This window comes from Pseudorca crassidens, chromosome 1 (assembly GCF_039906515.1).
Source record: "Pseudorca crassidens isolate mPseCra1 chromosome 1, mPseCra1.hap1, whole genome shotgun sequence".
NCBI classification, from domain to species: domain Eukaryota; kingdom Metazoa; phylum Chordata; class Mammalia; order Artiodactyla; family Delphinidae; genus Pseudorca; species Pseudorca crassidens.
The window spans coordinates 145,327,533-145,351,459 of NC_090296.1; the positions used below are offsets into that span (position 1 = coordinate 145,327,533).

At 51.3% G+C, this 23,927-nt stretch overlaps 1 protein-coding gene across 10 annotated transcripts in view; it reads left to right on the top strand.

Moving 5' to 3' along the window:
* Positions 1 to 23,927, top strand: part of SEMA4B (semaphorin 4B) — a 91,835-nt gene that overhangs the window by 58,194 nt on the left and 9,714 nt on the right. For all 10 annotated transcript variants that reach the window (XM_067696812.1, XM_067696783.1, XM_067696839.1 and 7 more), the window contains one exon: positions 9,563 to 9,816. In XM_067696812.1, the coding sequence (XP_067552913.1) occupies positions 9,708 to 9,816 (109 nt within the window). In that variant the 5' untranslated portion in view covers positions 9,563 to 9,707. The remainder of the gene's footprint in view (positions 1 to 9,562; positions 9,817 to 23,927) is intronic.

Genomic DNA, 23,927 nt, shown 5'->3' on the forward strand with positions numbered 1-23,927 from the left:
AAGGCAGAGTCTTAACCACTGGACTGCCGGAGAGGTCCCCATCCCTGGATTCTAATCACTTGGAAGAGCAAGCAACATAAGGGACCAGTGGAGGGGCGTGCGGTTTGGGGAACAGAGATGAGGCCATTTACATTTATTGCCAGACTCTGGTTAAAAGCCACCTGTGAGATTTGAAGGCAGTGTTCGTGCTGGCCCTGTGAATGCCCTCTGCTGCAGAGGGCACTGCCCCAGGGAAGCTCCCAGCACCCCCCACCCTGGGATCTGGAACTCATTGGCTGACTTAAAAGCACACACAGGGTGGGCCAACTGGTGTCACTTCCTCATCAAAATGTATTGATGCTGCAGCCAGGCCCCGGAGGAGGAGACAGCAGCAGTGTGCCCAGCCAGTGCAGGTGGGGAGCTGCAGCTGCAGGTTGGCATGAGAGGAGGGCCCCGGGCTACGAGGGGATGGTGGCAGGGGGCCAAGGCCCTGGGAGCTGGGCCATAGCCAGTGCGTGTCTTCAAGGCCTTACTGGGCAGCCTGCCAGCCAGAACCCGGGGATGGGAGGAGCTTGAGTGCTACTCCAGGAGGGGGCGGGTGGGACCCTGGGTTCAAGCTCCGCTGGGCTTGGCAGGAGGCCCCTCCTCCACGGCCAGCAAACAAAGCAAAGCCATGGCCTCCAGAGTAGAATTGTGGGGGCTGGAGAGCCAGGCTCCCCTGGGTGGGAATGAGAGCGGGCAGGCCCGGCTGGGGGCAGCCTGGCAGGAGCCATGCGTACCCAAGGACAGGGCTGGCCTTCACCTGGGCAGAGGCTGTACCTATAGATGATTAATGAGTATTGATGGCTTGAGAGGCTGACTGTGGTCTGGACTGACCATTCCACTGCCAGCACTTGCCCTGAGCCTCCGCTGCCTGTTTCCTTTGCGCTGAGCAGTTTAGTAGGGCAGTGGACTCGTGTGTTCATTTGCTTTATATTTTTAGCCGTGCTTCCCTTTATTTTCTTTCTCTTGTAGACTTTCATATTTCTCTTCACTTTCTCCCCCTTGTATAGCTAGTCTCACTTTCTTCTTTCACCTGATTCTACAGGTGAGGTGTTGTTTGTTTGCTTTTTTTACCTTTCAGTCTCTAGAGTCCCCCCCCCCCACCGGCATGATAACAGGTATAAGGTATACGTTTACACATAGGGAAATGGACAGATCTTAAGTGTACAGCTCGAGAAATTTTAATATTTGTATACACTTGGGAAACCAACATCCAGATCAAGATATGGAGGGGCTTCCCTGGTGGCACAGTGGTTGAGCGTCTGCCTGCCGATGCAGGGGACACAGGTTCGTGCCCCGGTCCGGGAAGATCCCACATTCCACGGAGCGGCTGGGCCTGTGAGCCATGGCCGCTGAGCCTGCGCGTCCGGAGCCTGTGCTCCGCAACGGGAGAGGCCACAACAGTGAGAGGCCCGCGTACCGCTAAAAAAAAAAAAAAAAAAGATATGGAATATTCTTGTCATCCCTAAAGTTTCCTTGTCTGCCTGAGAGGCATGTGGCCCTGTTTTGTTTGGCTTCTTTGCATGTACTCGTATGTGCGTTTTACCTCTCATTCTTGCATTTTTATCTTTCTTATGTGTGTGTTTGTGTGTACATGAGAGACAGAACGTCAGAGAGAGAGAGAGAGAGAGAGAGAGAGAAGGAAGGAGGGTGAGGATGGATGGGCAAAGGCTGTGTAAGTGTAGACAGAGAAAGGGCCAGACTTGATGCCTGCATCTTGCTGGCTGGGGGCAAAGAGGAAGTGTTGCTTTTCTCTTCGTCTCTTTTTTTGAATTTTATTTTATTTATTTTTTATACAGCAGGTTCTTATTAGTTATCTGTTTTATACATATTAGTGTATACATGTCAATCCCAATCTCCCAATTCATCCCACCACCACCACCCCCGGCACTTTCCTCCCTTGGTGTCCATACATTTGTTCTCTACATCTGTGTCTCTATTTCTGCCCTGCAAACCGGTTCATCTGTACCATTTTTCTAGGTTCCATATATGTACATTAATATATGATATTTGTTTTTCTCTTTCTGACTTACTTCACTCTGTATGACAGTCTCTAGATACATCCACGTCTCTACAAATGACCCAATTTCGTTCCTTCTTATGGCTGAGTAATATTCCATTGTATATATGCACCACATCTTCTTTATCCATTCGTCTGTCGATGGGCATTTAGGTTGCTTCCATGACCTGGCTATTTTAAATAGTACTACAATGAACATTGGGGTGCATGTGTCTTTTTGAATTATGGTTTTCTCTGGGTATATGCCCAGTAGTGGGATTGCTGGGTTATATGGTAATTCTATTTTTAGTTTTTTAAGGAACCTCCATACTGTTCTCCATAGTGGCTGCATCAATTTACATTCCCACCAACAGTGCAAGAGGGTTCCCTTTTCTCCACACCCTCTCCAGCATTTGTTGTTTGTAGATTTTCTGATGATGCCCATTCTAACTGGTGTGAGGTGATACCTCATTGTAGTTTTGATTTGCATTTCTCTAATAATTAGCGATGTTGAGCAGCTTTTCATGTGCTTCTTGGCCATCTGTATGTCTTCTTTGGAGAAATGTCTATTTAGGTCTTCTGCCTATTTTTTGATTGGGTTGTTTGGTTTTTTTGATATTGAGCTGCATGAGCTGTTTATATATTTTGGAAATTAATCCTTTGTCCGTTGATTTGTTTGCAAATATTTTCTCCCATTCTGAGGGCTGTCTTTTCATCTTATTTGTAGTTTCCTTTGCTTTGCAAAAGATTTTAAGTTTCATTAGGTCCCATTTGTTTATTTTTGTTTTTATTTCCATTACTCTAGGAGGTGAATCAAAAAAGATCTTGCTGTGATTTATGTCAAAGAGTGCTCTTCCTATGTTTTCCTCTAAGAGTTTTATAGTGTCTGGTCTTAGATTTAGGTCTCTAGTCCATTTTGAGTTTATTTTTGTGTATCGTGTTAGGGAGTGTTCTAATTTCATTCTTTTACATGTAGCTGTCAGTTTTCCCAGCACCACTTACTGAAGAGACTGTCTTTTCTCCATTGTATATTCTTGCCTCCTTTGTCATAGATTAGTTGACCATAGGTGCGTGGGTTTATCTCTGGGCTTTCTATCCTGTTCCATTGATCTATGTTTCTGTTTTTGTGCCAGTACCATATTGTCTTAATTACTGTAGTTTTGTAGTATAGTCTGAAGTCAGAGAGTCTGATTCCTCCAGCTCCGTTTTTTTCCCTCAAGACTGCTTTGGCTATTTGGGGTCTTTTGTGTCTCCATACAAATTTTAAGATTTTTTGTTCTAGCTCCATAAAAAATGCCACTGGTAATTTGATATGGATTGCATTGAATCTGTAGATTGCTTTGGGTAGTATAGTCATTTTCACAATATTGATTCTTCCAATCCAAGAACATGATATATCTCTCCATCTGTTTGTGTTATCTTTGATTTCTTTCATCAGTGTCTTATAGTTTTCTGAGTACAAGTCTTTTACCTCCTTAGGTAGGTTTATTCCTAGGTATTTTATTCTTTTTGTTGCAATGGTGAATGGGATTGTTTCCTTAATTTCCCTTTCTGATCTTTCATTGTTAGTGTATAGGAATGCAAGAGATTTCTGTGCATTAATTTTGTATCCTGCAACTTTACCAAATTCATTGATTAGCTCTAGTAGTTTTCTGGTGGCATCTTTAGGATTCTCTATGTATAGTATCATGTCATCTGCAAACAGTGACAGTTTTACTTCTTCTTTTCCAATTTGTATTCCTTTTATTTCTTTTTCTTCTCTGATTGCCATGGCTAGGACTTCCAAACTATGTTGAATAATAGTGGTGAGAGTGGACATCCTTGTCTTGTTCCTGATCTTAGAGGTTTCAGTTTTTCACCATTGAGAATGATGTTGGCTGTAGGTTTGTCATATATGGCCTTTATTATGTTGAGGTAGGTTCCCTCTATGCCTAATTTCTGGAGAGTTTTTATCATAAATGGGTGTTGAGTTTTGTCACAAGCTTTTTCTGCATCTTTTTATACTCTTTCCAAGCCACCCCCTGAGCTCTTTATAAACACCGGCATTCTGGCTGAGAAAGACTTGCCTACAACCCAGAGTGGCACAGGGGAGCAGGAGACACAGTGTTGGCTTGGGAACCACTCTTTAGCCCACGGGAAGTCAGCTCACATGAGGTTTTTCTCTGTCGTCCTCCTGTTTTTTCCGCTCTGGGGAGAACAAATTAGCACACTGACAGAAGACAGTGGAGCCCCCAAGGCCTGAGGCCACCATGCTGGGGGCATGGGATAGAGGGCTCATCTCCAGGCCAACAGTTGGGTCCCTCATTTTGTCTGCCCTGTGGAGATCCTGCTTGAGTGCCATGCTAGGCAGTGGGGTTTCCAAAGACAAGACCCATTACTGTCCTCAAGGGGCCTGCCACTGAGTTGGCATAAGACACACTTGAAGCATCTGAGCAGCCATGAGCAGGATATAATTAACCACCAGGCGAGTCTACATCAGCCCCTGCCTCCTCTCCTCAGAGAGGAGCATAGCAGTCAGACAACCCATGTGTTGCCAAGACACTAGGGCAAACCAGGCTTGCTGTGGCTTGAGAAGCTACCTGACATGGAGATTCAGGCACTCAACAAATTCTAATTGACCACATGCCACTATCAGGCCCTGTTCTAGGTAAGAGCTGTAAGCAGAAGATAGAAGGAAATGCTATGGGTAGTACCCTGATTTCAATAAGATTTCTTGCAATTTTTTTCATATTATTGTTTTCTTTTTTTTTTGGCCGTGCTATGCGGCTTGTGGGATCTTAGTTCCCCAACCAGGGATTGAACCCGGGCCCTCAGCAGTGAGAGCATGGAGTCCTAACCGCTGGACCACCAGGGAATTCCCTCGTATTATTATTATGGATAATATGAAGAAATGTGGGCCGAATGGTACAGTAAGGAGGATACATAGCTAATTGTTCGACCTACAAAGGGTATTGATCAGTTTCAGCCCGGATGGAGGTTTCCAGTGTGCTCTGTTTTTGGCCCTGTCTCACTCAGTTCCCCCCCGCCCCGCAAATTTACAAAACACTGATATAAAAACACCCATAACTTTCTATATTAACCAACTGTTAAAACTTTGCCATAGTAGCACTCACACTCTTTTTTTTTTTTTAATTTTTATTTATTTATTTTGGCTGCGTTGGATCTTCGTTGCTGTGCGCGGGCTTTCTCTAGTTGCAGCGAGCGGGGTCTACTCTTCGTTGTGGTGCGCGGGCTTCTCATTGCAGTGGCTTCTCTTGTTATGGAGCACGGGCTCTAGGCAGGCGGGCTTCAGTAGTTGCAGCACGCGGGCTCAGTAGTTGTGGCTTGTGGGCTCTAGAGCGCAGGCTCAGTAGTTGTGGCACACGGGCTTAGTTGCTCCGTGGCATGTGGGATCTTCCCGGACCAGGGCTTGAACCCGTGTCCCCTGCATTGGCAGGTGGATTCTTAACCACTGCACCACCAGGGAAGTCCCCACACTCTTTCTTTCTAATACACACAAAGAACATGCTTGTTTTGGCTGAATCATTTGAAAGTAACTTGTAGACATCGTGATATTGCACGTCTACAGACCTCAGCAGGCATCTCCAAAGAACAATGACATTCTCCTAAGAACACAATACCATTATTATAACTTAAGAAAATGAACAATAATGCCATAATATCATCAAATACACAGTGTGTGTTAAAATTTTCCCAATTGCTCTATGGCTTTTTTTTTTCTTCAGAATTCAAACAAGGTTCACATATTGCATTTGATTATCATGTCTTTTTAGTTTCCTAACCTAAAACAGTTCCCCTGTCCTTTTTGTCTTTTCATCAGTTTGATCTTTTTGAAGAGTTCAGGTTATTTGTCTTGTAGAATGCTGGATGTATCTGATTGTGTCCTCATTATTAGATCTGGGTTAGACACTTTTGCTACAATGGTTGATGAGTTGTATATTTCTTATTGCTTCCTATCAGGAGGTAAATGATATCAGGTAGTCCCACTACCAGTGATATTACTTTTGGCCACTTGATTAAGATGGTGTCCGCTGGGGGAAAAAAAAAGAAAAAGATGGTGGCCACCAGAGTTCTCCCTTAGAGAAACATTTTCCCACTGGTAATTAGTAAAAGTCATCTGTGGGACAGATTTTGAGACCTTGTTAATATAGTTTCCTAAAAATCTGCCACCCAAACGTTTAGCATCCACTGATTATCCCTGTTCGAATCTCGATTTTCTAAGTCTACCATTTCTTCTACATTTATCCGGCAGCACTCTTCTACAGAGAAAAGCATCCTTTCTAGACCTTCTCTTTCTCTGTCTGTGCTTCGCCGAGTTTTACTGTGGACTAATGGATTGTTTTATTTTGATGCATTAGAATCCATTACTTCCTTATGCTTTCTGTTGCTCAAATTGTCCCAAGTTTGGTCATCCAGCTGGCCCTATATCCTTTGGACATGACCCCATTAGTCTTTAGTCACTTCCTTGTTTCCCGGCCCAACACAACATCCCAGACTCACGTTGTACTTTCCCTTTCATTTCTCCAGGGAGTCCTGGAACCTTTTATTGGAGAGTAATATTTAGAAACCAAGAAGTGGGTGCTAGGTCTGCTCACCTAATATTTTTATCAATGATTTTAATACAAGGTCAAGAATGCTTATCAGATTTATAGATGACTCAAAACTGGGAGAGGAAGCCTAATGTATAATAGAATCAATATTCAAAATGACCTCACTAGGATGAAATCTGGGCCAGAACCAATAGATTTAACGGAGATCAATACAAAGTCTTGTGCTTAGGTTGAAAAAGTTAATTGCATAATTTCCAGTTTGGGGGAATCCTAGACCAAAGTCGATATCAAAAAGCAGCTCTGGGGCTTCCCTCGTGGCGCAGTGGTTGGGAGTCCGCCTGCCGATGCAGGGGACGCGGGTTCATGCCCCAGTCCGGGAAGATCCCGCATGCCGCGGAGCGGCTGGGCCTGTGAGCCATGGCCGCTGGGCCTGCACGTCCGGAGCCTGTGCTCCGCGGCGGGAGAGGCCACAACAGTGAGAGGCCCGCATACCGCAAAAAAAAAAAAAAAAAAAAGTAGCTCTGGTTGTTTGTTGACATGTACCAGCAGTATTCCATGACTCTCAGGCTGCATTCATTCATTCGTTTGTTCAGCCAATACTTACTGAGGGCCTACCATATGCCAGGCACTGTTCTAGAGGCTAGGGATGTGTTAGTTCCCTTCTCAGTCAACATTCTTGGGGGTGAGAAGGTGGGTAGGCAGTTCAGACAATAAAGAAAAACCACAACAAATAAATCATAGAGTGTTTTAGATGATGAGCGCTTTGAAGAAACATCTCAGGGCAAGGGGAATATTGGGGGAAGTTCTGATTCTTCAAGGTTGTCTTTGAGGAAAGATTTGACAGAAACAAGGGACTCAGTCAGTTTCTGGGAAGAGTGCTCCAGGCAGAGAGAGTAGCCAGGGCAAAGGTCCTAATACAAGAGTGTTCACAAGTGTGCCTGGGGTAGAGTGAATGGGGGAAGAGCAGTGGATGATGCAATGGTGGTAGGGGTGAGGTAGCCTAGGGCCTTGCAGACCACTGTAAGGAACCACTGGAGGGTTTTGAGCAGAGGAGTGCCATGACTTGACTTTGGTTTTGAAAAACTCCCTCTGGCTGCAGAGTTGAGAAAAGATTGTAAGGGGCGCAAGGGTGGAAGAAAGGAGACCAGTTAGGCCACCCTTGCAGCACCCAGGAGAGGGCAGTAACTGGGCCCCCAGGAGGTGGTAAGTGATCAGACTGTAGATTTGCTAGTGGACTGGATGTGAGGAGCAATTTAAAGATGGACTTGCCATTAAATGAGATGGGAAAGGCTCACACAGATGGAGCATGTTTTGGGGAGGGAGAAGGGAGAGATGAGGAGCTTGGTTTGAGACCATGTTGAATTTAAGATAACTGTCAGAAAAGAGAGCCTGGTAGAAATGTTGAGGCCAGTTGGAGTTTAGGACAGAGGTCCTAGCTACAGACAGAAACATGGACATCACTGGCTAAAGATGGATTGACACCATTAATAGCAGCAAAGTGTCCCAGGCCTGGGCAATGCTGGAACTACAAGTAGCTGGTGCTGCCCACGTCCCATGTGGAATTCTGTGTCCAGGGCTGGGAGCCCCTGTAAAAGGGGTACTACTGGCCTGGACCATAGCCATAGAAGCGTATTGGGATGGTGGAGGTACAGAAATCATGGAAGCTTGCTGTGCATGAGGAGACCTGGGACCACGTGAGCACTGTGCCCACCCCCTGAGGGCCACCCTGTGGGAGGCCCTGGGAATAGGGTGAGAGCAAAAGGTGCCAGCTCTGAGAAGGCTAATTTTGGCTGGGGGTGAAGAGCCATTGTGGCTAATTCCTGGAGGAACTGTCCCCACTGCCATGGAAATGACTGGCAGAGGTTTTCAAAGTCCTTTTGACTTGAACTACAGGAAGAATTACACTTTACTGTGATCCTGTGCACACTTAGGAAAAGTTGAAACAAGTTTCCTAAAGCTTACTTATCGATAATTTCTATGGTCATTGCACTTTTGTATCTTCCATTCTATTTCTTTTTTAATGCTGATAGGGATCCACTAAATTGACTTCAGGATCCATTAAGGGATCCAGTCTGCAGTTTGAAACCCCTGGTCTCAGCACAACTGAACTCCACCCCTGGGTATTCACGCTGCAGGAGGATTGAGGGTGGGTGCCTCTGGAATTCCAGCCTTAGGGAGTACTTTCCCCTGCCAGGCTACGTGCAGGTTGTGGAGAAGGTCCACCTCCTTGGCAGTACATTAAGTCCTATTATCCCACTTAAGCTAATCTTGCCCGGATCCCCCCATCCGAGGTTTGGCTTCGTGCGGACAGAATTCCAAGCGTGGATGACCCCGCAGGGTACCTAGATTAAGTGCTAAGCCTCTAAGTGAACACTCAAGACCTAAGGTGGAATGACCCCTGCAGAAATTAGGTGCAGAAGCAACTAGCCCCGGAGTCTACCAGCTCGGCGGAGTTCATTTGGTTACGGACAGTGGGTGCCAGGAGCATTGCGGGGGGACGGGGGGGGGGGCGGCAGGGATAAAGGGAGAAGACACGGGAGCGCAGTGTAGAGACCCAAACGTTTTCCCAAACGAACGCGCTGAGGGTCCTAGAGGAGCCGGAAGGGGCCGGGGCGGCTGTGGGAGGGTCTGAGAGGTGGGGGCGGGGAACTAGGGGTCTGCTTTCCTCCGTGCCCCCGCGCTCCCGCGGACTCGGCTGGTACTGATCCCCGGGCTTGGCCCCCTCCGGACGCGCACCAAGCTAGGTGCACCCAGCTGGCGCCCCTTGAGCCTCCAGCGCCCAGGAAGGAGGAAGGGGGAAGGGGTGGATCGGGCACGAGCTGAGCAGGGAGAGGCTGGACTAACCGCCCAACTTCCTCCTTCAGCCCCTCCCTCCCGCACTCGCGGGCGAGCTTCGACCGAACGGAGCTAGTGGAAGACCTCGGTGCAGCTGGGGGCGGAGGGGCCAGGGTTCGCAGCAGCCCACGTGACCCCATTTCCCACCCGGTTCCAGCCCCCAGGTCCGGAGGCGGGGGCCCGGCGACCGACTCCCGGCCGGACTTCGCGGTGGGGCCGCCGCCCGCGAGTCCTATAGAGCCACCTGAGCCGGACCCCGGAGGACGCAGTCGCTCCTCGCTGTCCGAGTCCCGCGCGCCGCGATGGGCCGGGGGAGCCGGCCGCCGCCGCCTTTGCTGCTGCTGATGCTACTGCTACTGCTACCGCCGTCTCCGATTCGGGCGCTCGCCCCTCGGATCAGCCTGCCTCTGGGTGAGTGCTGGGGCGACCCCGCGGGGGACGCGGGCTGGGGTCTGGGGGAGGGGAGGCGGCCGGAGAGGTGCCTCGCGCGGAGGTTGTGGTGACAAAGGAGGGAGGGAGGAAGGGGGTGTGTCGGAGGCTTGGGGTCCATTAGGACCCCTCCTCCTTTCAGAACGCTCCTGGGAAGGAGGGAGAGGAGAGGGGAGCTGTGGGGCCGCGGGCCCCTTTCTTCCATTCTTTTTAATGGACAGGGAGGGGATCTCTCGCCCGCTCTGTCGCCCCGGCTCGCCCCTTGGTAGGGCGCCCTTTCGGCGGTGGCGCCCCCCCTCGTTCCCCACCCCCGGTGCTGGCTGCCCGCTGGTCCGCCTGCCCATCTGCTTGTCTTTGATGCTGACCAGAGCCAGCCGCGGTGCCCCCACCCCCGCCCCCGAGGGCGGCGCGGAGTGGAGGGGGCCTTGGTTGCCGTCCCATAAACACTGGGGTCTGGTATTACAGCAAGTCGCAGCAGGACTCGGGAACCGCGGCGGGGCGGGTGCCCCATTCTCCCTCCGCCTCTTCATCCTGGTGGGCCGGCGCAGCCCGCCCCCACCGCGCAGGCTTGGTGGGATCCCCCCAGGGCCTGGGAGCGACCATACTAGGGATGGGGGCAGCTCTGGGCTCCGAGACTTCCAGGCCCTGGGAAGGACTGCTTCTCAGAGTCACCCTGGAGTACCATCCTCATTGGCCACGTCCCTCGCCTGGTGCTCACGTCTGCTTCTCTGGCCCCCTCCCTTCCAGCCCTCCACTCTCCCCTCTCCTTACCAACCCCCCCACCCCCGCCACTTTCATCTCGTTGCTTTTCCAAGTCTTTGAAATCAGAGGGACCTGGATTCCAGTCCCATTTCTGCTACTGGGCAAGTGAGCCCCTTTTCCCGGTGCCCTAGTTTCCTCATCTGTAAAATGGGCACTGTCATAGGTATTTTGCAAGGCTATCTTAGAGATTTCATGAAACCAGGTGTATTACTAGGCAACATATATAGATGCCCAATAATGTTTCTCCAAGCCCTTTAACTTGTTGGTTGTCACACTGAATGAATTAGAATAAAGGATGTATAAATTAGTGTTTACAGACTAAAATTGTACCAGCCTTCCTTCTCTTTACAGCATCCCACTTCTAAAAGCATTTCATTTACAAAAGGAAGGAGTAGCAGAATCAGTACTTAAATTAAGTCAGGGCCACTAGGGAAAACCCTACCTGAAATATTGCAGGATAATACTGAGAAGATGGCCTGGGTTCAAATCCTGCCTCAGCCACTAGGTAACCCTGTGACCTTGAGCAAGCTACTTAACCTCTCTGGGCCTTGATTTCCTCATCTGTAAAATAGGGATAATGATGGCACCCACCTCAAAGTTGTGAAGGTTAAATCATTTTCTGTTTGAAAAGTGCTTAGGGCAGGGCTTGATACGTAGAACCCGCTTAATAAGTGTTAACTATCATCATTGCTATGTGTTAAGCACAGGCTTCATTTTGGCATATCCTGCCCAGAGCTGGGGTTTGTTAGTTTGACCACAGCCCCTTGGGTGCTCCAGCTGGGTAAGTGAAGATAACAGGTGTATCCGGACCCAGGCCTGCTGCCTCGCTACTCTTTCTGTTGTGGCCACCACTCCCTTTGCCCTTAGACCCTCTCAGCTCTGCAAGAAGGCGAGGTGAGGGGGGAACAAAGGCTCTGATGGACTCTACTTCTGGCCCTGGGAAAGTTGGACTGGTTCACGGGGCCATGTCAACTGTAGCAGGTATTGTGTCCAACTCTGAAGCTGGCTGGGGACCACTCATAGTGTGAATGAAAGACAGAAGGGGGAGCTGTGCGGAGGAACTGAGAGGACCTGCTTCCTGAGAGCAGCTAGAACACTTGGTCATTACTACCCACTGCCCTGAAACCTGGCCCACTTCCACGTATTCAGCACCATGGCCTGGCCGTAGTACAGGCTACTGTCACACACTAGCACCCCTTGCACAGGTCAGGTGGTGCTATGGTCTGGATGTCTGTGTACCCCCAAAATTCGTATGTTAAAATCCTAACCCCCCAAAAGACTAAGACACTCAGGCTCACCTGTGAGAACCCACAGATGCACACATTTAGTTTATGGCACAGAGGTGCCCAGCTGAGGGGCGGAGGGCCTGAAATGCAGTTTATACTCTGCTTTCCAAGCTGTGGAGCCTAGAGAAAAAGACCTTCCGCTCTCTTCTTGAGGCTGGGACTACCCAGAGGGGACTTCTTTTTCTAGTTCCACCAAAGCCCTGGCATCGTTTAGCAGCACCCCAGCCCCTGAACTCATGAGCATGTATCCACACTTTGCTGAGCTGCACTGCACTGCACCCAGAGTGCTCGCCTCCCTGGCCTCCCTCCAGGACCTTGATCCCCGCTGCCCCCATCCCATCTACATGCAGGTCCTCCCAGCCGGCTGGGAGCCCCAGAGGGGGATCCCCGGTGATTGAGCAGGCACACCCTCTGAGCATGGCCTGAGGCGGTTTCCTGCCTCATCCCTGGGGGCTCATCAGATGTTCCTGGCAGTGTGCCCATACCGGGCAAGCCCATGGTGACCATGGGATGCTGGGCTTGAAGCCCCAGGCCTCTCCCTCACAGAACAGGGAGAGAGGCATGGAACGGAGAACACACCCCGCTTCCTGCCACCTGCCCTCCTGTACTGAATTCCCACCCAGGCTCTCCAGGGGCCCGGATGCCTAGGGAGAATGGCCTGTGTCTGTGGTTTAAAACAAAATCCTTGGAAGTAGAGCATCCAGTTTGCATCTGAGGTCCTTCGTGTGGAACCCTCATTACTGTTGATCAGCAGCAGATTCCTGGGGCCATGAGGAGGGGGTGCCCCACTTGTGGTCTCACCCAGTGGACAGGAGTGGGAGGAGGACTGGGGGCTCCAGGGTCAGCTAGGCAAGCAGTGGCCTTAAGAGGAGGTTTCTTGTCTCTGTGAAAGGGACGCTTCAAAGAAGCATGTGGAATTTTGGTTCTGTTGCATCGGAGACTGTGCAGTGAGGACAGAGGCCTTGCAGTGGTCAGGAGCAGGAGAGACGCGGAGTGGAAGCAGTGGGCCTGGGCATGCCGTGCCTTCCAGCCTGGCCGTGCGGGCGGAAACCAGACAGCCTGCTGCTGTGCTCATGATAGTCATGTCGGATCCCCTTATTTGGGCAATTAAAAGGAGTTACTAATTACCCCCTGCCCCAGAAGTGCCTGGCTGGAAGACTCTGTACACAGTGTTTCCAAACTAGACTGAATATAAATCCCTGGGCCTGCAAACCGCAGTCAACAAAACCCCATTGAGCAGAGAGAAGAGCGCATTGGCCTGAATCAGCTGCTTGTCCTCTGACCTGGAGCGGGCACCCAGGGTCATGGCTGCCCTGAGAAGCCCCATGCAAGCCACTTTCGAAGTCTTTTGCTGGCTGGTTACCGGCCTCCCTCCTTGATGTGGCCTCAGCTTGACATGAGCATTTGTCTTCAGCTCTGTCCCGTGGGCTGGCATCTTCATGGCCCTTCAGCACAGAGCTGTAACCGTGGTGCTAACAGACGGCTCACCGCACAACCTGGGGCAAGTGCCCACCTCCTCCAAGCCCATTTTCACATTGGGAGTAATAGCAGGATCCATCTCTCAGGGTCCTGAGAGAATTACGTGAAATAATGTGTGTAAAGTGTTTGGCCCGGTGCTACGTCCCCAGTAAAAGGTAGTGGCTACTCTTCTTTGTGGTGGAAATTCCCTGCCCGCCTTGCTGGGTGAGGTTATTTGCATCATTTGGGTAGATACTGGTGAGTGCTGGCTGTATACAGGCCCTCTGCTAGGTGCTAAGACCTTCTGGCCAGGGAATGAAGTGGTGCAGACCCCACCCCCTAACCTGGGGTAGGAGACCAAGCAAGTCGCCCGAGGGCTGACTGGAGGCCATCGTCAGGGGTCCTGCTTAATTTAGTCCACTTTTCAGGTGCTCCTGGTTCAGCTCTTTCAAAGTCCTCCTCTGCCCCGAGAACCTCCTCTGCCTGGGGCTGGACCGCACCTCTGCCTCCTCCGTGTCCCTGGTTGCCTCCACTCTGCCCTCTTCATAACCCACATGTAGCTGGGTGTTGAAATGCCTGTGTGCCAGCCCAGCAAAGCTCTGAGCTTGCACAACTTTTGGGGCATAGCTGGATACACCTGCACGTTCCTCTCCTAGACAGGGGAGACAGGATGGCACGGGGCCTGGAGAAAAAGCTGGACTCAGGTCATGTCCGTCACGCCTTCCTTTGTCCCCTTTCTTAGGGCCTGTGGCCCCACTCCCCCATCCCTGGGTGCTCAGGATCGGAGGCCTCTGATGTGGTCCTCCGTGTGGGTCGAGGGGGAAGAGGAGTGAGAGTACGTGAGACTCTCATGGTCTAGGCTGGCCTGACCTCAGGAGCTCCTGCTGCTGCTTTTTCCTAGCCAGCACCCCCGCCCCTCCCCCTGCCTCTCCTCTTCCTCGCATTCTGACCTCCCTGTCCTGGCAGTGCTCCCCCGAGTCCAGGATGGAAAGTAGAGCCCTGTGCGGTCCCCCTGGTCACTCTTCAGCCACCCACCACTCCTGTGTGACCGTCTCCACTATGGGGCAGGAACCAGCCCTTAGGTGGCACAGCTGGCGTCCTTATGTTTGTGTTCCACCATCCAGCACCTAGAAGAAGGTAGAAGGTAAGGTAGCAGGTATAGGGCTACTGTGGGCACCAGGCTTTTAGTATATTATTTCCACTTACATGGTAGATGGAATTATCCCCATTTTACAATTAAGGTAGCTGAGGTTCAGAGAAGAGAAGTATCTTGTCCACGTCACACAGTTCTGCCTTGCAAGCCTGCGACCTGACCTCTTCTCCGTGGGACTTGTTTGGTCTGCACTCATGGGTCCATCTGAGAAGCCCATCCTGACAGCTTAGTGGAGTTCAGAGAGGTGGGGGGCCTGTGGTGAGGGGGTTTCAGTGGGGATAATAGACAGTAGACAGAAACCTCTCATTTTATCTTCAATTCTTTTTTAAATTTTATTTATTTATTTATTTTTGGCTGTGTTGGGTCTTCATTGCTGTGCGCAGGCTTTCTCTAGTTGTAGTGAGCGGGCACTACTCTTTCGCTGTGGTGCGCGGGTTTCTCATTGCGGTGGCTTCTCTTGTTGCAGAGCATGGGCTCTAGGGGTGCGGGCTTCAGTAGTTGTGGCACGTGGGCTTAGCAGTTGTGGCTCATGGGCTTAGTTGCTCTGCGGCATGTGGGATCTTCCCGGACCAGGGCTCAAACCCTGTCCCCTGCATTGGCAGGTGGATTCCCAACCACTGCACCACCAGGGAAGCCCCGTATCTTTAATTCTAAAGAGGGGCCAAGTGAACTGACTTGCTGCCTCCCTCTTAGCCTCCCCTTGCCCATCCTCTGAGAGAGGTGTTAACTGGAAGAGGGAAGAAAACCACCCGGGAAGGAGCACCCAATGTGTGCTGGGTGCTGGCCTGGGGTATGGAGGTGCTATTGTTTCATCTCGTACAGATGAGGGACCCGAGGCTCTGAGAAGAGAACTCATATTGTCAGGGCCGTGCAGCTAGAAGTTTCGGGGCAAAGCCTTAGACCACAAGCTCTCTGCCTCAAGAATCACATTCTTTCCATGAGAACATCTGGCTCCTGCTTCACCTGTGAAATGTACAAAAGCAGTGAAATGACCCAGCTCAGCCTTTGAATAATTGATAGGTTATGTATTTCCATCTGGTAAAGAAATCTATTGAGGTCACTCCTTGGATGGGACAAGGGATCCAGCTAAGGCCCTGATGGCACAGCCATGGTCGGAAATAGGGCAGACCCGGCAGACTTGGCCAGGAGCGCAGTGCACCAGAGACTGGGGCAGACAGACGTTTGCAAACGGGGGAGCAACAGGCCAGAGCCAGCATGGAGATATATTTTGTTTGGCATCCAAGTGTTTTAGAAAAATTTTAATTAGTCACCAATATTTAAAACTCAGGAAATTTTCTATAAAAATCCAGGTTTCCAGTTCTGAAGACCTGATGAGGCTTAGCCCTCATTGCATTGAGTAGCAATGGTCTGCGAGGAAGCAGCAGCTACCCCTTCAGAGGGGCTCCTGCCTGTAGGAGGCTCCACCCCCACCTGCCCTTGTCCCCTTCCCTGTACAAGTGGGCTTCCGAGGTGGTCAGGAGCTGGGGGTTTACTCAGAGCAAGGATGAGGAGTGGGGGTGGGGTGGGCGGCATGGGTAGGACCAATCCTAATTGTTGGTGGCCCCCTAACCCTGGAAGCTTGGCATTTCCACATGCTGTGTTTATTTGGTCTTCCCAGCAACCCTGCGAGGGCTCCCTCCCAGAAATGGCAGGTATCTTGTCTAACTGGTCAGTGATAATACTCAGGACTCACACACAGACCTTGTGACTCTCCTTTCCGGTCCCTGTGGCCTCTCCCATCTCCCTGCAGCTCTTTCAGCTGTCACACTTCCATCTAGACCCTGGGATTCCAGGACTGAGCTCTGGGGAGGGGACAGGGCAAGGGCCATGCTTCTCAGACACACTCTCACGATCGTGAGGCTTCAGGACCTCTGGACTGCCCCCTTTGAATCTGGTGTCAGTCCCTGGACCAGAGCACCCTGAATTGGGACTTGGGACACTCTTAGTCATTCATTCAATCAACAAATGTTTATTGAACAACTCCTTGGAACTCCCCTGGCCAGATGATACAAATATGGGCTGCAAATAATAAGACAGTTTTGATCCTCAAGGATCAAAGCTTGGTGAGGGAGACAGGGCATCTGAGGCCCATCATTGTCAAATAATGTGGCCAGTGCACTGCGAGAGGTGTGAGCAGGAAACGATGGGTGCACAGGGAAGGGGCTCTCGCCCAGCTGGGGATTCAGGAAGGCCTCCTGGAGGAGGTGATACCGAGCTGAGTCTCAAAGGATGAGTAGGAGTTAGTCAAAAGGAAGAGCATTCTGGGCAGGGAGACTGCCTGGGCAAAGACTGGCGAGGAGAAATAGGACCTTGAGTCAAAGTTCACTCCTTTAAAATGGGAGGGGGATGTGGCAAGGGCTGGCGAGTCAGGGGCTGGGACATAGGGACACGGGACCGTGACAGTCCCCAGAGAGCCCTCTGACCTCTGTAGCACCTGGGCTGGGGGCAGGGGCCAGATGGGAGGCTGCTGCAGTGGCTCGGGTGAGAGAGGGCAGTGGCCCAGTTCAGGCCCAAGGTAGCGGGGATGGTGAGGGGAATAGATTTGGACAGTATTGAGGAGGGAGTCTTGGCAGGTTTTGAGCATGGATTAGATGTCCACGGTGAGGGAGAGGGAGATAGAAAGTGCGACTCACAGGTTTCCAGCCCGCTGAGCTGTGCCACCCAAAGATGCAAGATCCCAAGCCGAGGAGTGGTCTGGAAGGGGGCAGTGGAGGCGGTGCCCATGGAGGGCCTCCTGCATAGTGGGGTCTGGCATGCTGGAGGACGACCTGCATACTGGAGGATGAAGAGATTTGGGAGTTGCCAGCATCCAGGACATTGAAGCGATGGGCATGGATGTGTGGCCCGAGGGCCAAGGGCCGACCCCAGTGAACAAGAACATTCAAGAGCGAGGCCTGGAGAGGCTGAAGGTGATTAATAATACAGACTCTGGAGCCGGTGACCCAGGTTCAAATCCCAGCTCCACTGGTCTTCCTAACTGGGTAACTGAGGGCAAGTCATTTCACGTGTGCCTCGGTTCTCTCGCCTGAAAAAAGCAGATGGTAATTCCTACCTGACAACCTGGCCAGAAGTACGTGCACCAGCCCAGTTAAAGTGCTGAGTAAGTGCTACAGCGCATCAGCTCCTGGAGGGATGGAGGCCTGGGGGGAGTGTGAAGGAGACGTCAGGCGACCCTTGAGACCAGTGTGGCAGACCCCCAGAGGAGAGGGGACCCCCGCCAGGCCGTGCCCCTCGGCGTCTGGGGTTTGGCAGCGAGGCAATGCCTGGGCCCTGGCGAGTATGGGCCTGGTTCAGGCCTGATCCCCAGGCAGGGAGTGAGTGGGAGGTAAGGGACGGAGATGGCGCTGGGTGGCTCTTCTCCTCAGGAGTTTGGCTGAAAAGGGAGGAGGGAGGCACACACATTTCTAGGATAGATACCGAGGGAAAATAAAATTCTTTGAGAGGCAGAGGTTGATGACACAGGATTCAGTTTCTGAGGAGATGGAGGATGGGAAGTTGAGGTTGTTTATGCCTGATGGCCCCAGTTTCCTTAGAAAAGGGGGGCCTCTGAGAGGAGGAAGATGGGGGTAGAGGCTTCAGGAGAGAGGGGATGGCCAGCCCCGGGGCAGAGGGCCGGAGGAGCTGACCTTAGTCCTTGGTGGGCGGGTGGGGGTCAGGCTTCCAAGGTGATGGCGGCTCATGACAGGTCCTGGGTTAAGACTCTGTTGTCCAGATGGACACAAGGGGAGTGTCTGTGAGGGGTGGGGGCCACCGGGTGATTCTGGCAGGAGCACTTGGCCAGCTCACCTGGGGCGGTAGCAGCAGCCAGCTGGGAAGCGGGCTTTCCCGAGCGTGCATGCCCCAGGAACACAGGACGTTTCTAGGCTGGGTTCCCTTGATTTCTTGCCTCTTTCTTGGTTACCTCAGTCCATGGGGAGCACTTGTGGCACACAGTCCCCTTCCCCTATCAAGAGTGACCCTTGCCTGGCTGGGGTCTCTACCCTGGCATTGGCCTGTTGACAGCAGTTTGGCGTGCCGCTTCCAGCCCGTCTGGCCGCCCTGCCCTGACACTGGGCGGTGGGGAAGGAGGACGCGCAAACAGGTCGGCAGCATCCAGGTGGATGGCTGCCTTGCCCTAGTTTGCTGCTGAGTCAGCGCTTCTGTCCTGGAGGTGGTGCTTCTGCTGGCGCAAGTGGGTCCAAGGGTCCTGTGTGACTCCCTGGGGAAGAGGTGCTCCAACAGAGCCTTGGGAGGCTCTCAGGGATTTGTCCAGGGCCCAGACCCCTCTCTGGGGACCTTGTGATTCAAGCCGAGGGGCAGCTAGCTGCCCACCATGCCCCACCCCCGTTCCCACTGGGGGCACCTTCCAGGCCCTGACTCCGCAGGGAAGCTGGTGTCTTCTGGCCTAGTCCTGCTGGGGCCTGTGGGCGGCGGGCTGTTAAGGCCAGGTCAGCGTCAGCTGGGGTGCCCCCGGAGCCACAGTGGAGGGAAAGGTGGGGCGGGGCTCTGAGTCACCTGCAGCGCCTGGTTGGCAGGGTGGGGACCGCCCGGGGCGGGGATGGTGCTGAGCCCTGTTTGCATCTCACCCCAGAGAGCTCCACTTCCGGCTGAGTCACAGGCCAGGGGAGAATCTCTAGATGAGGCTGGGGGCTGAGTTGTTCCGGCATCACTTCCTGCTGAGAGCCCAGGCCCTGAGGGTGTGGGAGTGGGGCTCTGCAGGTAGCTCTGACCCTCTCCGAGGGTGAGGGTGAGGGCGGGCGAGGCCCAGGGTGGAGAGGGCTCAAGGCCTTGAGGTGGGACAGCCCCAGGCCTGCCGCCATCCTGCCTTCTTGGAGCCCTGGAGAAGCCACTGGCTCAGGCCTGCCCAGGCTAGATGGGACGGCTTCATCCCACCTGGGAGAACTGGCCACGGCTTCAGGCAGCCCAGCTTTCTCTGCACTGGACTAGCCTGCTGGGTAGAGGGTGTGGAGGATGTCTGAGCAGCACAGGTAGCCCAGGAGACCGCACAAGACACTCTCTTTCCACACAGAGAGCAGGGTGGACACTAAGACTGACCCCGAGGTGGGCCAGCACTCACGGAGCTGAGTGCACAAACACCTCCTTTTAGTCGCCTCTGCAGATAGTACCCCAGAGCGAACACACAAGCATGGACAAGCCCTGTGGTAGGGTGTACACGCACACAAACACACACACGGGCAAGCTGAGGCAGGAACCCCACTCAGAACACCGCCGAGCAGGGACCACCTCTCACAAAGCATGGGCCCGTGACACCGGCCCGTGTCTGAGCTGTTGCTCTCTGCTTGGCCGTGAGCCCCTCATGTGACCAGACGCAGGCCTAGGTTAGAATGGCCCAGGACGAGTTTGTTAGCCATGAGGAACAGGGAGGCCCAGCTCTTCAAAGCAACCCTGTTTCTCTGGCAGCTCTCGCTGGGCTGGATTTTCCTGCAGGGCTTTTTGGTTTTGTTTTTGATCCACTCAAGTGTTGATCGTGTGCCAGATACTGTGCCAACACTGGGATAACGTGTGCGAAGTTGTTTTGAGTAAAGCTCCCAGTAAATGTGGGTTATTATTATGTATGTTATTATTTACATATATAATCTCATTTCTTTTTGTAACAATCCTATGAGGCGAGGTGGTATTATCCTCATTTTACAGATAAGGAAATTGAGGCTCCAAGATGTTAAGTGGCTTGTCCTGGTAGCAAACGGACAGTAAGTGACAGAGGCAGGATTTGAACCCAGGTCTCTGTGCTTCTAATCTCTGTCGCACTGAGACTCCCAGGTGGTAAGCCATCCCCACTGATCGGCCCTGGTGAAGTCCACAGGGCAAGAGGGATTGTGGAGGGCCAGGCCTTCCGGACACCATGGCTTTGAGTCTGAGAGACTCAGGGCAGAGGGGTGAAGAGGCAGCATCCCCAGGATGGGAGTGCGTGGTGTGAGGGGCCCCTCGCCCGTTCCTCCCAGGCGTTTTCTGTCCCTTGGCTGTTTCATTGACTGGACTCCCAGCGTGACAGGAGGAGGTGTGGGGGCCTCTTGAGCAGCTGGCTTCTTCGGAGAGCTGGGCTGGACCAGGGCTGGGCAGCTGGCGCCCTGGCTGGCCCTCCAACCTGGCTGTGCTCTGTCTGCATGACCCTTGGCAAGTCTCCCCACCCCCCCAGGCCTGAGTGAGTCTGAGCTGCCACCTGGACTGAAGCTTATCTCTGACCTTTGGCATTTCTGTATCTGGACAGATTCCAAGAGCAGCCTCCTGCCCAGACTTACGGGACCCGCCTGGGTAGAAATGCCCCTCCTCTGTAGGCAGATAAGCATGGGCATATGTGAGCCAGCCTTGCTGTCAGGAGCCTGGAGGGCTGCAAAAGATGAGGAGGGACTGCGGTAGCCATTTGCCCTGGTCTAACTGACTCCTTGTGAGCCTGCTGGGGGTTTTATTTTCATTATCCCCATGATGCATATGAGAAAACTACAGTTCGGTGAGATGACGTCCACACTGCTCTACAAAGGACCTACCTACATGGTGCTTCTCAAAGTGTGCTCCTTGGGCCTCCAACTTCAGAATCCCCAGGGAGCTCATAAAATTGCATGTTCTCAGGCTCCATCCCAAGCCAGCAGCGTCAGAGTCTCCAGGGGCAGGTCGTGGATCTAGAGTTTAGATCTTCCAGGTGCTTTTGCTGCATCTTGCAGTTTGCAGACCAGGAGTCCAGGGAGGAGACCTCCTGAGCCGGCCTTTGTTTACGTTGCTTAATGACTCTGAGCTTCAGTTTCTTCATTTGTAACCTGGAGATAGCAGCAGTTCCTACCTCACAGGATCATCGTGGGCACCCAGGGAGTTAATATCTGCAACATGTTTACCCAACACCTTCCTGTGGTGGCCAACGGGAGGGGTCTCTTTTAGGGGGGGCGGTTCTTCCCGGACCAGAATGCAAAATGGTCAGGTTGCTCGTTCCAGAAGGCTGACCAGCTCATCAGCACAAAGTACAAGCAACGTAACTGGGCCCCAATTACGTGTTGGGAAACTTTCTGGTTGGGAAAAGTAGGGGGTTAGTGCTGGAAACTTTCCTTGGGCCTCCCAGTATATAGAGCGCTGATAGGAAGTGGTGAGGAGTTGGGAATTTGAGGCTAAAGACCTGGAGTCTAGTGTGATTCTGGACTTAAGTGTTCAAAGAGAGGCCTTAACTTCTCCAGACCACAGCTTCCCTATGTGGTTTCAGTAACAGAGTTCAGGTTCCGGACATTAGGCTGGACTTTGCCCTGTGAACTCCCAGTGCAGTCCCTGTTTCGGCTCTGGTTCTAGAGTGACAAGCCACCTAGCTTCAGGTTCCCTGTAGGTTCCTGCACTGGTACCTTGTGATACTACCCTCCCTCATCAGGAAGGGAACAGCCTTGGAAACTCCGTCATTCCTGTTTGCTGGTAGGATATCCCAGTATATGTGCTAGGAAGTCCTACCGAAGGGCTTCCTTCACCATTAGCAACCAGGTAAAAAGCTTGGCTTCTCCAGAAAGGCTGGTATGTGTTCTTCCTCTTGAATAATGAGGACAAGGTAACCTGATTTCCGTTTTCTCTTTGACCACTGGGAGGCTCAGCACTAAATGTGGAGCCCATCTCTAGTAGCTGTGTGAGGACCTTATGACCTGCTTATGTGAAATCTGTCCTTCGTTTCTGGATTAGATGTTTTCTTCAGATGTGTTTTTTCCTCCACTCCTGATTTTAGTGTTTATATTTTACTACCTTCTTTTCTTTGTGTTTCCTTGCCCTTTGTGGAACCAGGCTGGGGGTATGTAAAAACACTCACCATGTAAACACACAGAAAGCTGTCTTCTCAGCTGCTTTGTTGGCATGTTGCATTTTTTGCTTCCTCAGCTTCGTGAAGCTGTTTGCGTGGTTGCAATCCACTGGTCAGTTAGGAGATGCCTGGGGTTAGGTAGGGTGGCTGCTTTTTGCTTGTTTTTCTTTTCTTATCAGCTGCTTTGAATTTTTAAAATAATTTCTCTCCAAATCCATTAGTCACTGAAAGCACAGATAGTATCGTGGTGGATAGATGTGTGTGTTTATTTTTGTCTTCTTCTTCCTTTTCTTCTAATTTATTTCTTTAGCATTGCACAAGTATAACCTGTAGAATCCAAAAATGATAACAAGTGCAAAGCGAAAAAAAATTACCTATAATTCCACCAGGGATACCACTTTCCAGCATTTTGTGATTCACCCTTCTGGATTTTTCTCTCTGTTTATATTTTTCCCACAAACAAATAGACTCTAACTATGCATACTCTTTTATAACCTTCATTTTCATTTAATGAAAGATACTTGAAATTTATATCAAAGATAGAGGCACATAATTTTTTTTTTTAAGCACAGAAGGACTTATTGTGAAAAGCAGTAACTGCCTCAGTCTTCCCCAGCCCCAGGCCTGGGTAAAAGGGGCAATTTTAATCATTTAGACTTCTTGTTATACAGTGGTTTCCTCCACTTAAGTAAAATGCTTATCCCACGATTTCTTGGCTTATCTGACTTACTGACTTGCTGCTGAGAAAAATAAAGCTTTCCATCAGTTCCATCACCCTTCCCCACTTCCTCCAAACATTTTCTGCCACTGTATTTGGTTACCTTTGCAATTTAAAATAAGATACTTAAGGACTTCCCTGGTGGTCCAGTGGTTGAGACTCCCATCTTCCACTGCAGGGGGCGCAGGTTCGATCCCTGGTCAGGGAACTAAGATCCCACATGCGGCGGGCAGGGGGGTGGTGGTGGAAAAATAAAATAAAATAATATACTTAAGCCTCAGTGTCTTGTTCCACTAACCACGGACAGTCTCTTGTGGCCCTCATTGCTCTCAGAGGAAGATATGGAGACTCGACTTTTTCCTTGACTCCCCTGGCCCCCAGCATCACAGTGCCTGTCTGTTGTACATTCAATGTAACATTTACATTCTGTTTAATAACCATAAATCTTCCATGAGTGACTGCGAGGCAGTATAGTTGAAGACCAGCGCCCCATGTTTGCATTCCTCTGTAAATCAGCCCACAGGAGTGGGCTGTACTTACAAGTCCTTCTCTTTGGGTCTAACGCCACTCAAAGGAGAATGTTAAATATACTTTCCTTTCTTATATTCCGTCAGGTGCTCAAAATCCATCACTTCATATTTTAGTTCACTTCATATTTTGACCATGCTTTTTTACATAACTCTGTTTGCTTGTTGGTCTGGAGTTTCTAATACAATAGCATTTTACTAGCTGCGTAGTATTCCAGCAAAGGAAGTATTTGGGTTTATTGTCACCCAGTCCCCTGTGGTTGGACACTTAGGTTGTTTCAATTTTTCATTAACGTGAATGGTGCTATAATTGATGTTCTTTTACGTTCATCATTGTGCCTTTGTCTCATACATAATGTTTGAGGGTTCGGGAATGCTGCTCCCCTTAAATCCGATCGCCTTGTCCCCAGCCCCATGCCACCCACTGCTT